General features: G+C 41.5%; 1 protein-coding gene across 5 annotated transcripts in view; it reads left to right on the top strand.

Moving 5' to 3' along the window:
• drp2 (dystrophin related protein 2) overlaps window positions 1-15,675 on the top strand; it is a 206,951-nt gene that overhangs the window by 164,495 nt on the left and 26,781 nt on the right. For 4 of the 5 annotated variants that reach the window (XM_039813153.1, XM_039813149.1, XM_039813150.1 and 1 more), the window contains 8 exons: window positions 272-333; window positions 851-925; window positions 2,967-3,168; window positions 6,362-6,447; window positions 10,280-10,437; window positions 13,188-13,354; window positions 14,083-14,194; window positions 14,906-15,042. In XM_039813153.1, coding sequence (XP_039669087.1) covers window positions 272-333; window positions 851-925; window positions 2,967-3,168; window positions 6,362-6,447; window positions 10,280-10,437; window positions 13,188-13,354; window positions 14,083-14,194; window positions 14,906-15,042 — 999 coding nt within the window. Of the gene's footprint in view, window positions 1-271; window positions 334-850; window positions 926-2,966; window positions 3,169-6,361; window positions 6,448-10,279; window positions 10,438-13,187; window positions 13,355-14,082; window positions 14,195-14,905; window positions 15,047-15,675 lie in introns of those variants that run through there. The other variant, XM_039813154.1, reaches the window with a different exon arrangement.

The following is a 15,675-nucleotide window of genomic DNA, read 5'->3' as shown; positions in this document are numbered from 1 at the left end:
TGAATCATGTTTGACGTATGTCTTCACAGGCCTGAAATCTCCTGTAAACAATGTCCCCCTATCCTGCCCTCTCATTTTTGTCTTTCTCTCTCACTTACTACCCTTTGATCTCCTTTCTTTTACCATCTGCCTCACCTACCTGTCTCTGCTTCCCTTGGTTCATTTGTACTCCCAATTCTACCTTGATCCTTTTGGCCTGAAAATGTACCCCCATTTGTGCCTCCTTCCCGAATTCTTCCGCCTTTTGTTTAATTTTTCTGTCTTCCCCCAGCCATCAGGCCCAGACAACGTGCTGGGACCATCCAAAGATGACAGAACTGTATCAAGCACTGGGTAAGTAAGGTGACAATTAAAGCACCCTCTGAGTCGTGCTCATTGGCCCAGGACAACCCACTGGGCTGCAGCAGCACCAGCAGCACGGCAACACTGGGCTTCTGCTTTGAACGCCCTGTCACACAGCTCATTAGGGGCCCTGAATGTCAAACACCTTAGGGACTACATCTCTACTGTCATTAACCTACAAGGCCCAATTTGCCAGCGCTGTTATTGCTTTTTGCTTAGCCCTTAATTAATTGTGATTAAACGACATCATGTGTTTTGCTTTTAATCTGATCTGACACGGAGAGCTTTTAAGGGAGACGGGCACACTGTCGCGTACACATGCACAGCTAGACAAACGCATGCGCGCATACACATATAATGTTACTTATGACTTCTGCAATGGCGTGATAACTATGAGGAGAGATATGTGCTGTCTAATTTCTTGACAGCAGGGTGTAGTGGCGCAGGACGGGTTTGTTATCCTTCATCTTTTCATTTACTCAAATCTCTTTCTCTTTCCCTCTATTAGCGGATCTGAACAACATCAAGTTCTCAGCATACAGAACAGCCATGAAGCTGCGGCGAGTTCAGAAGGCTCTGAGATGTACGTAAAGTATGTCATCAATGGTATTTCCTGCCTGCAAGGCTGGGATGGCTAATGTGATATACTGATATCCTGCACCATCAGTAATCCACTATGACATGCTCGCTTCGAGAATGAGATATAACGATTAGCTGTGACACATTTCTTTATTCAGTTGTCGAAGGAGTCATCTCTACACTACTTGGCTTTAAAAGCCAGAAATCAAAAGTATTGTTAAACTCAAGAGCCACTAGAAACCACTCAACCACCGGACTCTTTCCTCATTTTCACCACAGCATAGATCGTTGGTGTGTGTGGTAATTAGAGCTATTAATTGGTCCATTCAACTTACACAAGTGAAGGCAATTAGTGTTTGCCACATGATTGAGGCATGAATGTGTGCCCCTTCATGTTCACAGCACTTGTTGTATCCTACTTGGGCCAGACCCTCTCACTTTCTGCCCATTATTCTAACTATTGCTGATTTTTCCAATGCTTCTCTTCATGATGTTTCTTTATGCCTCACATTCTGTGCTCTCGGTTTTTCACTACCTCAAACTTGGCCTTTTTTTCTCCCTCTTCATGCTCTCACGACACATGCTCTCGTCCATCTTCCATCATCTGCAGTGCTCTAACTCCCACTGACTGTGGCCAATTTCGCACCCTTCCTTACTCACCCCCCTCCCTTCTCTTGCAACCTTCCTCCAACCCTTGATCACCGCCACGTCCCAAGTTGCTGTAATTAAAAACTCAGCATCCTCAAACTACTGTGAAAAACCTCTTTCAATGACTCTCCGTCTTTCTTTCTCTTGCCCACTCTCTTATCTTACCCTACTAGTTGATATCGTTACAGGATTTAATTGCCAGGCTGCCTTGATAACAGAACTCTCACTCTCTCTCTCTGCACACTTTGTGAATGATTGAGCAGTGCTGCATAAGAGCCCATCAGAAATACATTTTTTGGTGATTCCCTCACAACCCTGAGAATACTCTTGTTGTCCCCTCTTTCTGTTCGACCTCATTATCTTTCTATCCAATTATACCTGGCATCCACAGACATCCTTTTAGCTTCACTCCTAGGGATGGACCATCAAATTAGTTTAGAAGAGCAAAATCAAATTTGTGTCACTGCTCTTGAAACATCTGGTAGGCAAAAAGGGTGAATGTGCTATCATCTGTGCTCTCATATGCTGAGATGAGGATGATGATCCTGCTCTGTGTCTGTGTTTATGTCTTCAAAGGTTAAAGTGCATATTGACATAGGTGATAAGCTCCAGCATGTGTACATGCATGCCTGTGTACATGCTTTTAAACTAATAATCAGTTTACTTGATTTCCAACCATATAGAAATGTAAAAAATGTCACATCAAAAACATACAGTACATACACATGGTCAGTGGTGGAATGTAACACATTTAAGTACATTTACTCAATACAGTACAGTACAATTTTGAGTTACTTGTACTTTTTACTCCACTACATTTTTTGATAACTTGAGTTACTTTAGCATTTGGCCCGCCCATGAGAAAGAGAGACATCATGGCTTGCAAACAAGCAAAGTGGCAGTTGTTCAAGGCCACACCCCCACCCTCCACCTTGCCCCTCTCCTCCTCAATAGCATTTAAAGCTACAGACACAGAAATAGCACATTCTAAGGAAAGCTCATTGTGGGACTGGCTCTAGTGGCTGTAATTCTGCACCAAGGCTGAATTTATGTCTCTCTCCCATGGGTTGGCCAAATTCTCTGGGCGGGCAAAGCAGAGAAAGGGGAGGTAACCTTGCTTGTTATGACCTCATAACAAGCAAAATTCCAGAACGGCTCATCTGAGCAGGATACTCGGGGCTCGGTTTACACCTATCACCATTTTAAGCCAATTGGGGACCATAGGCAGGCTGGGGGAACGCATATTAATGTTAAAAAACCTCATAAAGTGAAATTTTCATGCCATGGGACCTTTAAGTAAAAGATCTAAATAAGTGTTCCTCCACTGCACATGGTCACAATGAAAGTGTTTTTCCAGGTATCTGTGTTCCTCAATATGTATCTATGTGTGTTTTTAGTGGATTTAGTGGCACTGAGTAGCCTTGGGGAGGTGTTTCGGGAGCAGGTGCTGCAGCAGGGGGAGCATGTGATGGACGTGGTGGAGATGATCCACGGCCTGACGGCTCTGTATGAGAGGTTGGAGGAGGAGAGGTCCATCCTGGTCAACATTCCACTTTGTGTCGACATGTGTCTCAACTGGCTGCTCAACGTCTACGACAGGTGGGTAAGCTAGGGTGTACATATTATTTGTATGTATTTATTAAAACCTACTTGGGTTGAAATCTATTATACAATATATTTATATATAATTAAGTAAATAAGTAAAACAGCTTATGTGCAGGCAAAACAAATCGAAATGATGAGATATAAGCTGATTGTTAAGCTGTCATCCAAGATGATTATTCTACTGATCACTGACCTGGAGGGCTACTTAAAGGTTAGCTGAGACATTTTTGCACATCAAAGTCTGTTTACAGGTCTTAGAGTGTTCTCCTGAAAAGGTAAAAACAAAAAAAAGTTGTATAAAGTCTTTTGTAAGTCTAGATGGTTAAGTTGCCTCAAGTAATGTCACCATTAGTTGGGGTTGAAGACTTCAAATTTTAAAATGTAAAAAATCTGTGTGTGGAGTTAGAAAGAAGTGAGCTCACCAGACCTCTGTTGCCCGCTCTTCATCTCTGCTTGAGGCTAACAGCACGAGGCTACATTAGATAAGACACTCACTCTCACTCACTCACTCAATTTACAAGGAAGAAGAATGCATGGAATACAAAAAACAAAAGACGATGTTTCTGGTTGCGCCAATTTCGTTCCTTTTTTTTTTTACTGTCCATTGTGAGGTGACAATGTGCGTGCAATGCTAAATTGGTGCAGCATTCTTTTAAGTGACACCTCATCTCGGTCTTGTAATGCTCATATTTAGTCTTATCGTATTATAGCAACAGTTGAGAAGAATTGAATGGAGTTCACCTGCTCTCCATCAGTGCTTTTGTCACTTTACATGCAACTGACATTGTAAATCTGGACTGTGGACCCTTTCACATTACACCAGGTCATTTGAGTCAACGGTAGTACCAAAAATAATGGAACTAAATAAACATCACATACAGAGATTAACTATGTGTAATCTCACGCCACTACAAACAGTATAAACTATATTTAACTATTCCTCACAGTCCTAGTGCAGCCTGTCTGCAGATTGATGTAAGTGGTTTAATGGCTTGTTGTACAGACATCTATAAAGAGCCACAGTGTGGCTAAAGCTACAATAACAATGTCCAGGCAGAGAGCCAAGCATCCCTTCTGAGACACAGCAGAAACAAATCCTCTTTCACACCAACTTTCACCCCATCTTTGCTCCTGATTGACTATTTGGTGCCATCTCCAAAGAGAAAACACGGAGCACAGAGGCAGTGATACAGGAACAACCCCACGAGTGCTGTAAATTCGGTCGGGAGCTCTTTACTACTGGCTGCTAATGAGAGACAATCAGAGACTTTACCCTCTGCATAAATTTCAGTAATTGCTTTTTGTTTTCCAATAAATAGCAGCAGTGAGTCTGAATGAGATGTGCGTATGTTTGTGTGTCCACTTGTGTGTGTGTGTGTGTGTGTGTGGCCTCCAAAGGCGTGTCACACTAGGAGGGTGTACAGGAGTGACATGTCCCCTGAGGAGCAGCACTGGGGATATTGAAGATGTAATGCGACACACAGCAGAAAATATGTGTGAAAGGTGCTGACAGCCAGTCGCCCCCCTGTGCTCTCGAGCTCCTCTCGACCAACTCCAGCTCTGAATCTAACAGGGACAAAAACAGAAATGGTCTCCTTATCACGTCTCGTGTTTCTTCATGTGACTCTAGTGGCCTTGCCTAAATAACGTTTCACTTCCTTGTAGTTTGACCTATCGGCAGATTAAAAAATGTCCCTACTTTCTACAACATCCCAGCTCTGGAAAATTAACTCACTCTTTGATTCAATTTTATACTTCATTGATCTGACGTTCTCTGATGAATATTTCCTTGATTTCTCACTTAATGATTCAAATGTTAATTCAATAAGCCTGTGGTTTCTGCCAATGCTTCTCAGCTCCACAGTAAATTCTTCCAGGATGTGTTGGCACTGGAGTTGTGAAATCTCAACATGAACGGTGACGGTGTGTTTGTGTGTCTTAATTTAAGCAGAAAAAAAACTAATGCAACCCTTTAAGGCTCAGGTCAGGTCACAACAGAGTCCATCTCACTGGCTATTGATCATTATTCTATTTATTCATCTGGGGACAGCACCTCTGATCTTCAATTCAATTTTATTTATAGTATCAAATCATAACAACAGTTATCTCGAGACACTTTACAGATAAAGTAGGTACAGATTAAGATTAAGAGTACCCAGACTCTTGGTAGGCGGTGTCTGACGTGCCGGTTGGGGTTATGATGAACAATGGCGTAATAGTCACAATAGAGATAATGGAACATTGACTACAATGTTAGTCGTAGTAGTTCATGTCATAGCCGGGCACAGCAGGGCGTTACGGGATGTAGCGTGGCACAGCACAGCATGGGTGGACGCAGTGGACGCGACAGGACGCAGCAGGACGTACCCGGACATTGCAGGGAATCGCAGAGCGTAGCAGGGTGTAGCCGGTCCACAGCGACAGCTGCACCCAAGACCCAGATCTTGGTGTCACCCTAATCCGAGGTGATGTTCTGGGCGAAGAAGAAACATAAGGACTCCGGGAAGTAAACTCCCCAGAGCTAGGTTAGTAACAAGCATTTCTAGGACAGGATGCACATCAAAGGAAACAAAAGAAAAGAGAAGAGAGCTGAGAGAGCAGCTCATTGTGTCATAAGAAGGAAGGAACTTCCCCGGGAGTCTAGAATTATAATAGCATGACTAAGAGCGGCAGGTTAAAGAGAGGTGCCTGGTCGGGCTAGAACTCTCCCCCAATCCCCCATTTACTCTCACTATATTATTGTTTATATGATAGGTAAATCTGATGACTATAAAGAGGAGCAGAGAAAAGCAGGGGTGCTGTGTCTGTAGCTATACACCCTCACAAATACTGGATATGTGTATGTAATTGTGTGTTTATGCAGTATGCATGCCCGTGTTTGTCTGTACAGTAAATGGCTTTGCGAGCTTATTATTGCTCTTTTGGCCATAAACCCATTGACACAACTTCTTCAAATCCCTGGAGTGCCTTCAGGTGCTCTAGATGAGCTCTAATACAATTTCACACTGTTGCACTGATCTGTACTGTACTGCTTTGACCCAAGTAATTCCTCCACACTTTATCCCTCCCAGAAGGGCTCAGCCAATATATGAATGTATTACTGCAGCCATGATTTGAGATCATTCACTGTTCATAAATTGTAACTTTACAACTTTTTTGTTATTCTTCTTCTCTTTCTTTCCACTAGTGCTCGTAATGGCAAAATGCGAGTTCTCAGCTTCAAGATGGGATTGGTGAGCTTGTGCAATGCAGACGTCCAAGAGAAGTACAAATGTGAGTCGGATGCCCGCTCATGTGCCTAATGCATCTCCTCAACTGCAAACAATGAGCCAAAACAAAACAGCCCTGATTGCCAGTATTTCATAAAGACATCCACTTAGTCTAATGGAGGAAATGAGTCTGCTGCTATAATGGAGAAAGCTCTCTTTACTTCTACAAAGTACACCGGGGGCCTTAAAAGGATTGCTTGCCAAAGACACATTCATGCACACTCTCTTTCTATGGCTCCCACTCCCATTTTTTGTCACAAATCAACTAGCAAAGAGCCAAGGCACCACGCCTTTTTTGGTTACATGAGATATGTTTTACTGTTCTATTGTAACCCAAGTTTACAAGTCATCATGTGAACATAGATAAAAATGAAAAGTGAGCGTTTGATAGCTGGACCTTGAACAGCTTGTAGTTGATACAAGATCAGAGACAGCACTGCCAAACCCATGCCAGGATTATTCATGCCTGGCACACCATCTGTGTCAGCTCTTAAAGAATGAGCGATAACAGCCTTCAATTGACTGGTCCCTGAGGTGAGTGAGCCCTCTTTTTCTGGTTTCAGGTAGACATGTGGTTGCCTTAACACTCTGTAATTTCACTGACTGATCCCGTTTTTTTGCCAACTCCAGACATCACATAATATTTGCAAATAAATCTGAAGCATTTGCATCAAGCCACTTTGAGATACAGATGGTGGGTGTTTATTCCATCATCACCAGTCTTGGCTTGAGAAAAAGGAATATTTGCTTGACTTTGTGGTACCAGTCATTTTTGATACTAAATCTTGAGTTAGGTTTAGGGTAGAGATGCACGGATTACAGGTTTCTAGGCTGATTCCGATTTTTCATTGAGTTTGACCAACCAATACCGATTTTAGCCGATTCCGATTTAAATTTTTTCTAACCATTTTACAGCACACACAAATATTTATTTTCTATCTTTTCTTTAATAGAAAATTTTACATTTTACATAGAACATTTTTTGAATGAATGATCGATCTCTATAAAATAAAACTATATAAATTACTCCTGGTGTGGGAAATTCACACACATCTAAAATGCAATGTTATGGAAGAACCATTTCCTTGTTTTCACATCCAATATTCAACTAAAAAATGTGATATATTTAGCAAACTAAACTTCTGTATGTATGAAAACAGGGAAAACCGGTAATGGCAATACAATTATATATACAGTAAAAATAAAATAAATATAGCCTTGCAATTTAAAGATATTTCTAAAAAACACACACACACAGGCCTGTTTGAACGTCAAAAGTAACGTTACCTGAAAACAGCGTGTAGTTCCTTTTTTAGCAAGTTTGCTTTATGTGTCATTGTGCATAAATATGAACTCTACTGTTGCTATCAACCAAGGGGGTAAGCCTCTCCCCGGAACGCGTAGCTCCTATGGCGCCATTTTGATGCTACCAAGCCATCACCTCCTGTTAGCATTCCATTGACTGCTATTAATTTTGGCGCCGACAGCGAATAACTTTACTTAATACAGCGTGTCGGAGGAATACAGCATCTCTTTTTTCTTTTTTCTTTTTTTTTTGCGTCTCCTACAGCGGCCAGCGGGGCGTCAGAGGCAGAGGGACCACAGCGTTCGCTAACGTTAGCTTCTTGTCTCATCTGGGCTTTGATAAATGGTACATTCATCAAAGTCATGGTGCCCAACGCTATTTTCCAATAAACTGTAGTTGTCATATTTCACAGGACCCGTGTTAGTGCGGTTTTCATGTTCCAGTTTTTCAGCCTCAGAGGGGAGAGAGAGAGAGCGGCTGACCGTTCGCCTGAGATCAGTAGAGCAGACTGCTCTGCAGAGCTGTGTATAATTATGACTTTATGACAGTTCATAAACAGCTGATTGAGCGCCGCTGCTACATGCATATTAGCAGAAACCCTGCATGTGCACGTGTGGTGCTGATGTTGCGCAATGTAAATCATGCGGCACCCGAGTGAATTTGACCGGCATAAAATCAGCATATGTCAGACTGACCGGCTGACCGATGACGTGAAAATCGGCCAATTCCGGTCACCGGATGGTCAGTCGGTGCATCTCTAGTCTAGGGGCTTTTATTTAACATCAAAATGTAAAGCTTTTACACCTAATTTGACAAATGCACTTCTTATGGCTTTCACTGGCTTCTGCTTCTAATTTTCTCATTAGAAAAACATAGTTTTTCAGTCCTCCAAAATTATCCACCAAAACAAGTTTTCGAATATATTTCAAGGATAGTTTTTCAAGTCCATACAGTAGCAGTGTGGCTTAAGTATATATTTGCAGCACTTAAATAGCTGTACATTACGTTTTTATATGTCTAAGAGGTGGTGAATGATCAAGCAAACTTAACTCCACGCTGAAATAATTTAGTGAAAACTGAGCTTACAAAGTGTACACTAACTACGCTTGTTTCCTCTTACAAACTCAATAAACCTCACTTTTGTAATTTTTTAGCGATGTGGCTAGGGAGGGATGGCAATATTGGTCAGTCGGTCCACCACTTTGGTCAAAAACTATAGCCTTGATTTCATTTGTCCATACTTTGGTTTTCAACCAAACTACCTGCAAAACTACTATCATTCTTATCATCTGTACTTGTGTGTAGTGCTAATTAGCAAATGTTAGCATGCAAACAAGTTAAACTAAGATGGTGACCATGGTAAACATTATACCTGATAAACAACATTATGTTAGCGTTGTTATTATGAGCATGCTAGTATCTAGCTAAGTAAAGTCTCATAGAGCTGGTAGTGTGGCTGTAAATCCGTGGCTGGGGTTTAATTATTTAAGGTGGCCATTTCAGTAGGTGATTAGATAACTGACCCACTAATGCTCCAATAAAGCCCTGTTTACCTGTTAAGTGAGGACTTTGTACCTAAAACTTACAAACAAATTTGGTATTGGGTGTTCAGATACTTTGTGGCTTGTGCAGCCAACTTCAGAAATACTATTATGTCACTGCTGGGTTTGCAACATTGCAGGTTTCAGATGTAATAGGCCTATATACCGTGGCTGTGTCTTCATAAAACATATCCACGTCCAAAACTCATCTTTATCAAACGGCTCAATGTGAGCATTTAAAATGTCAAACGTGCCTCGGCTCTGGTTATGAGAACTATTTGGAGGAGGCTGTTTACCATGCAGGTGTTAAAGACAAGTGTTGTCTCTGGAGGGTTGAATAAGTACACAGAGAGGAGGGTACATGGGATGCTTATACTTATGCATTGTGCAGCAACCTCACACGCCTGTCAACATTCATCTCTTCAGTGACAGGCAGAGTCCCAGATAGCTTGGTAAAGGCCTCATTCAAAATCTGACAAGACTCCACTTATGCAGCTCTTTCATCTCCAAGCAGACCAGCCAGGCAACTAAAACTGATTCTGTCTCTGTCTATATGTCACTGAAGTGAGTTTTATTCTACATAACTAGGTTAGGTAAACCCTGTTGCCAGGAATTGGTGGCTCATTGTTAAACATTTGATGATCGATGATGATAACTGTTTGATGGTCAAACACAGCATACAGTTTTTATATTCGCACTAAAGTTTTGCCATTATTTTGCAGACAAACTTTTCAAATTGTGGATGCCTGCCTTTGTAATTAAAATCAAAATTTGCATTTTGAGAAGCTGAGAACTTGTAGCAATAAATACATGAATCAGAAGATCTAGATGTTTAGGAGAAATATATGCAGATGTGATGATAATACAAATTGCAATTTTTTTAATGCATTCAAACACAGTGTACAATTAGTGCTGTCACACATTGGTGTGTTATCAGATGAATTACTGCATTATTGATGGATTACTAGATGTATTTCTGGTGCTTGCAGATTTATTCCGTCAGGTGTCTGGTCCTGGAGGTTTGACAGACCAGCGTCACCTCAGCCTGCTGCTCCATGAAGCCATCCAAATCCCCCGTCAGTTGGGTGAAGTCGCTGCTTTTGGGGGCAGCAACGTGGAGCCCAGTGTCCGCAGCTGCTTCCGTGTGGTGAGTACCACTGTGCATCTCACGCCTAAACACATTCACAGACAGACACTGCTGCATGTTTGCTACGCACGTGCACACACATAGTATGCACAATAAGAGCTGACGAATTATTTGTCTGGAATAAGTTGTGAGTTCACCTCACCCCATTTGATCAGATACACACTGTCCTGGCATTGATTTAGTCTTATTTCAGTCACAAGATTCAACTACTTACAGATTTTTGTGTCCCAATGTTCCCTGTCAGTGTTCTACTATTACTGTTTGTATATCTGAGAATTTTCTCAACCCATATAGGAACACTTCAGTTTATCAGAAACATTCAAAATCACCACATATAGACATAATCAGAACAGAACTTGTCCATGCAAAGACAAAATTACAAATACAGAAACAGAATTATAAAGTCAGAAACTTAAAAAATAAATGGCAAAATCAAACATTTCCCTTGATTTCCATCAAAAGTCAAGTTTCAAAATATTATGTCAGCTATGTGAAGCCCATTGTGTTTTACTGACATCAGCAGGGGAAATGGAGAGGTCATAATTATTTAACATAAAGAAGCCCCAACTGCACCACACATATTCAGAGTGTTGCCTCACAAACATTACATCACATTAATATTGCATTGCATTGCTTTTAAAATACATGAAATACAGTCAGTGGAAATCCAATAAGTTTAAATGAGAAAGTTACTTTTAAAATATGATCTATTGGAATATTGATATGATGAAGTGTGGACACAGAGTCCAGTAGTGCATGAGCAATAACTGATGAGGAGACATGTTAAAAGCATGAATTGAAGCATTAGTCTTTTCTCCCTGCTTGTTCTAAATGCATCTGAAGTTGTACGTTTGGCGCAGGTTGCAGGAACTTTACCTGGTTACATTCAATTTGGCACACCAGATAATTAGCCCCTTAACGCCGACTGTCGCTAATTTGCATCAAACCCCTTCCATTCCGACTGCAGGCGAGATAGCGTGTGTATTCCCCCCAATGCCGGTTTGTTTACATGCGATACATACCTCGGAACCTTTTGCACGCACTGGTTTCTCGTAGGACCGGTCGGAGTGGGAGATACATCCGGTTCACGGAAGCGAAATTAACCCTAACCCTACCCCTAACCCTAACCCTAAAGAAACTACTGTCAATGTTAGGGAGTAGGAGAGTGTTTTCTTTCTTTCCGTTGTCAAGATCCATGTATTTGTCAATTACAGTTTAGAAGTTCTAACAACTTTGTGACATGAATGAAATCTACAATGTCTTTTATTAATTTTACCATTTTGTAAAGAATTTTACCATAATGCCTGTTGTCGCTAATTTGCATCATACCTAAATTTATATCTATTCCATATGCTATAGACAAATTAACAATCTCAACTTAATTTAGCATCAGCTTGGAGCCAGAAAAACACATAATATTTTGTTTATATAATTGTGAATAAATTCAGGCGTCAAGGGGTTAAGGAGTTGTTTGGGGAAGGTAACAGCTTTTTTGGAAGGTGGCCTATGCAAAGCCTTTTAATTCCCTCATTTTTGAGGCAGATCCTTATTATACACACTATATTCTGGTCCATGCTTGCTGCATCATCTATGGCTGATTAAAATCAATTCTTTTCTCTATTTGCTTCATGTCAGGGTATTTAGTTGTAGATGAAATGCCCGTTTATCAGTTTGTGGGGATGTAGGTATACCAGTTGCTGAAACCTCTCATAGACCTTCACTTTCTGACTCTGCTGGCAGGAGTAGGAGCAGATGGATTGACTTATACCAGAGAATATGCGGCGGTTATACAGAACAATATGACTGTATTTGCAGAGGTTCCTGGGTCAAATTCAACTTGGGGAATAACTCAGCAATTATTAAATTTTTTTATACTTCGTGAAAAGTGTTGTACGTTAATATTTTGATTCACATACACACGCCATTTAGTGGATACTGAATGTTTTTCTTTACTTTTCCAATGATGTTTAAAGCATCCCATCTGCTCAGAGTGATGCATTGAGATGCGGCGGCGTGCTCAGCATAGTCAGTGCCAGTTCCAGGTGTTCGGTATGTGAGGAGCTACTATTTGACCTCCCACATAGAGCTGGCTAGTTTACTACCAGAGAGGAGCTCCTTCATCCCCGGGAGACTCTATACCTCTGTACACCTCACTGTCTGTGTGATCAGTGTGCACACACACACACACACACACACACACACACACACACACACACACACACACACACACACACTTATTATGCTACTCTGCTTGAGCGGTGAAGGTAGCCCCAGGGAAATCAACCTCTTAATGCATCTCTGATGCAGACTTAATGAGAATTTAGCACATCACGGATTTTCAGCGCTTGGCGAGTCATTCTTTTATTAGGTTGACTTCCTTTTTATCCCACTTTTTGGAATTATGAACAAGGTGTCTGCAGAAGAGATGGACTGCATACAGACACACAAACACACATACAGTATACATGCAGACACAGAAGTTATGCCTGCTGTGTTTTAGCTTTATAATTGTTTAGTAGTTGCATAAAAAAAAAATATGTCCCACAGTGTAGTGCATCTTCTTTCTCCCTCTTCTTCCTCCTTTTATCATTTGTATTCTCTTTGGTTTCACGTAGCTCACTGCTGGACCACCTTTGGAAAGGAGGCACACCTTCTCATCTCATTACTTTGTGTACCTTCCCTGCTGTTGGTCTATATTTGGATTGTTTACAATCTCACTTCTTTCCTCCCTCCCACCTTTTCTTTTCCAGGCCCCAGGGAAACCTGCAATTGAGGTGTCTCACTTCCTGGAGTGGATGAGCCTGGAGCCACAGTCAATGGTTTGGCTGCCTGTCCTCCAACGTGTGGCTGCTGCAGAGTCGACCAAGCACCAGGCCAAATGCTATGTCTGCAAACAGTGTCCCATCAAGGGCTTCAGGTTGGCACTACCTAACATGCTTACCTGACATAAAAGGACATAAGAGTGATCACAGTGGGCTTTGCAACATTACATGAAAAAATAAATTTTATAAATGAGGAAGGAACATATGCACCTACACAACCCCAAAACACGTTTGGTATAATAAAGGGTGGACAGTGTGTAAAATAAAGGTCAACTTTTTTTTTTTTAAATAGATTTTTTGGCATTAATCACCAGGACAGCCTAGTATGAAATGGGAGAGAGAGAGGGGGGGAGACATGCAGGAAATTGCAGCTGGTCAGACCTCAACCCTGGGCCTCTGCATCGAGGAATAAACCTCTACACATGGGTGCCCGCTCTACCAACTGAGCCACCCAGGCGCCCAACTTCCTGCAGGTTTAATAGAAGAAATATGTTAAAAGAACTGGGTGAATTTAGAAGTTTTATAGGTAATAGGAATACAAAAAAGTAAACATTTTTAAACAATAGGAATATTACTTGTTGGGACATTTTGAAAGTCAAAAGGAGAAGCCAAGAAATAATTTTTAATAGTGGCAGCTGGTGTTTTCATTATATATAAGAACCTCTGCTCACTAAATAAAGGCTTGTTGGAGATGCTGGAACTAAGATACCATGTATGACAATAATAAGAGGAGACACACACACACACACACACACACACACACCTCTCTACTCTGCCCAGTTCTCTTGCATCAGTTCAGCCTCTGTTATATCAATCTTGACAGGTATCGCAGTCTGAAGCAGTTCAATGTGGACATCTGCCAGACATGTTTTCTAACCGGCCGCACTACCAAGGGAAAGAAGCTGCACTACCCCATCATGGAGTACTACACACCAGTAAGACAAACATTATCTAGTGCTTTAACAGAATACAAATTCAATGCTCCAGGGACAAATAAAACTCAACTGTGCTAAAAAAAAATACTACTATCTCCTGATTCCTGCTGCCAGACTTAGATTAGCCCCCTTTCTAAGTGTATACTGTTAGCTATGCTTACACTCCCTCATCCAAATCTATAGTATGCAGAGATTGAGTGCCACTCAACAGTAACATCCTTTTTGGCTCACATAGTGCACACACACACAGTAAAGTGCTATTTGGAGCACACATTGTGCACTAAACCCCAATAAAACCAGAGTCTTAGGCGATTGCACGCACAGTCTCAGAAATTGAGTTCATTCCAAGGGAGTAGCTGTAGCTGGAGAGCTGGAGTGGACTGAGATGGTGCCAGATTTAATATCTAATCAATTCTGGGCTGTACAAGAATTTTTTCCACTGGACAATATTTTATATTAGCAAGCTACAGTTTTTTTTACAATGTTAAGTCAGGCAGGCGCCCATAGATTTTTTACTATGTAAGAGACCGAGAGCAGGAAACAACAGAGCCAGAGAGAGAGCAAAAATGAAGGAGGGAAGCAGAGAGAGCAGCAGAAACTGAATGAGTAAGCAGATGGAGCAATAAGTTAGTCATCTAAAGTCAAAATCCTCTCACCTCTCACCCCTCCTCCACCCCCACCAACCCCTCGCCTCCTAAATCACAACTCCAGACAACCTCGGGAGAGAAGATGAGGGACTTTGCCAAGACTCTGAAGAATAAGTTTAGGTCAAAGCAGTATTTCACCAAGCATCCGCAGAGAGGTTACCTGCCGGTGCAATCTGTGCTGGAAGCCGAGAGCTCGGAGACGTGAGTCCAACACATAATCACAACCCAGACATCTCTCTTTCTCTGCTTTTTCTGTCATCTATCTATTATTTCTTTCACCCACTCAAACTCCTGCTGTTGTAGGTTAATTATCATGCTCTGACAATTTTCGTGCACTCTTACTTGCTGAGATGGTTTAAAGCGGACAGCTCGGTGTTCAGAATTTATGTAATGTTATTCCTGTGATCTCAGCCTGGCTCAGATGATTGGGTCACATGAGCAAGTCTTCACCCAAAGGGAAAAACGAGATATGAAACAAATCAATCCATGAGATCATCAAGAAGCCTAGCTGAGGGCTGTGACAGTACCCAGGAAGATTTACATGATTATGGGTCCATGTTTTTGGCTGATTGTGTCACTGTTAGGGTCACTTTTTATAGCCTCAAACATTACTTGAGTTGGAGATGAGACTTCAGTGATGGAAGCCATATAGCCATTATATTTTATTATAGTTATTATTATATTATTGTAAAGTGTAAATTCTAAATTACTAGAGGTGCGACGAAAATCTCGTGAGATTAAAATGTCATGAGACTTCTCGTCGAGGTAAACATTATCTCGCGACATCGGTCACAAGTGCAGAGCAGCAGCTAGTAGACGCCTAGACGGAGACTT

Source organism: Perca fluviatilis, chromosome 10 (genome assembly GCF_010015445.1).
Source record: "Perca fluviatilis chromosome 10, GENO_Pfluv_1.0, whole genome shotgun sequence".
NCBI lineage: Eukaryota > Metazoa > Chordata > Actinopteri > Perciformes > Percidae > Perca > Perca fluviatilis.
The sequence above is the reverse complement of the archived record's forward strand: the minus strand, read 5'-3'. Positions and strand labels throughout refer to the sequence as shown.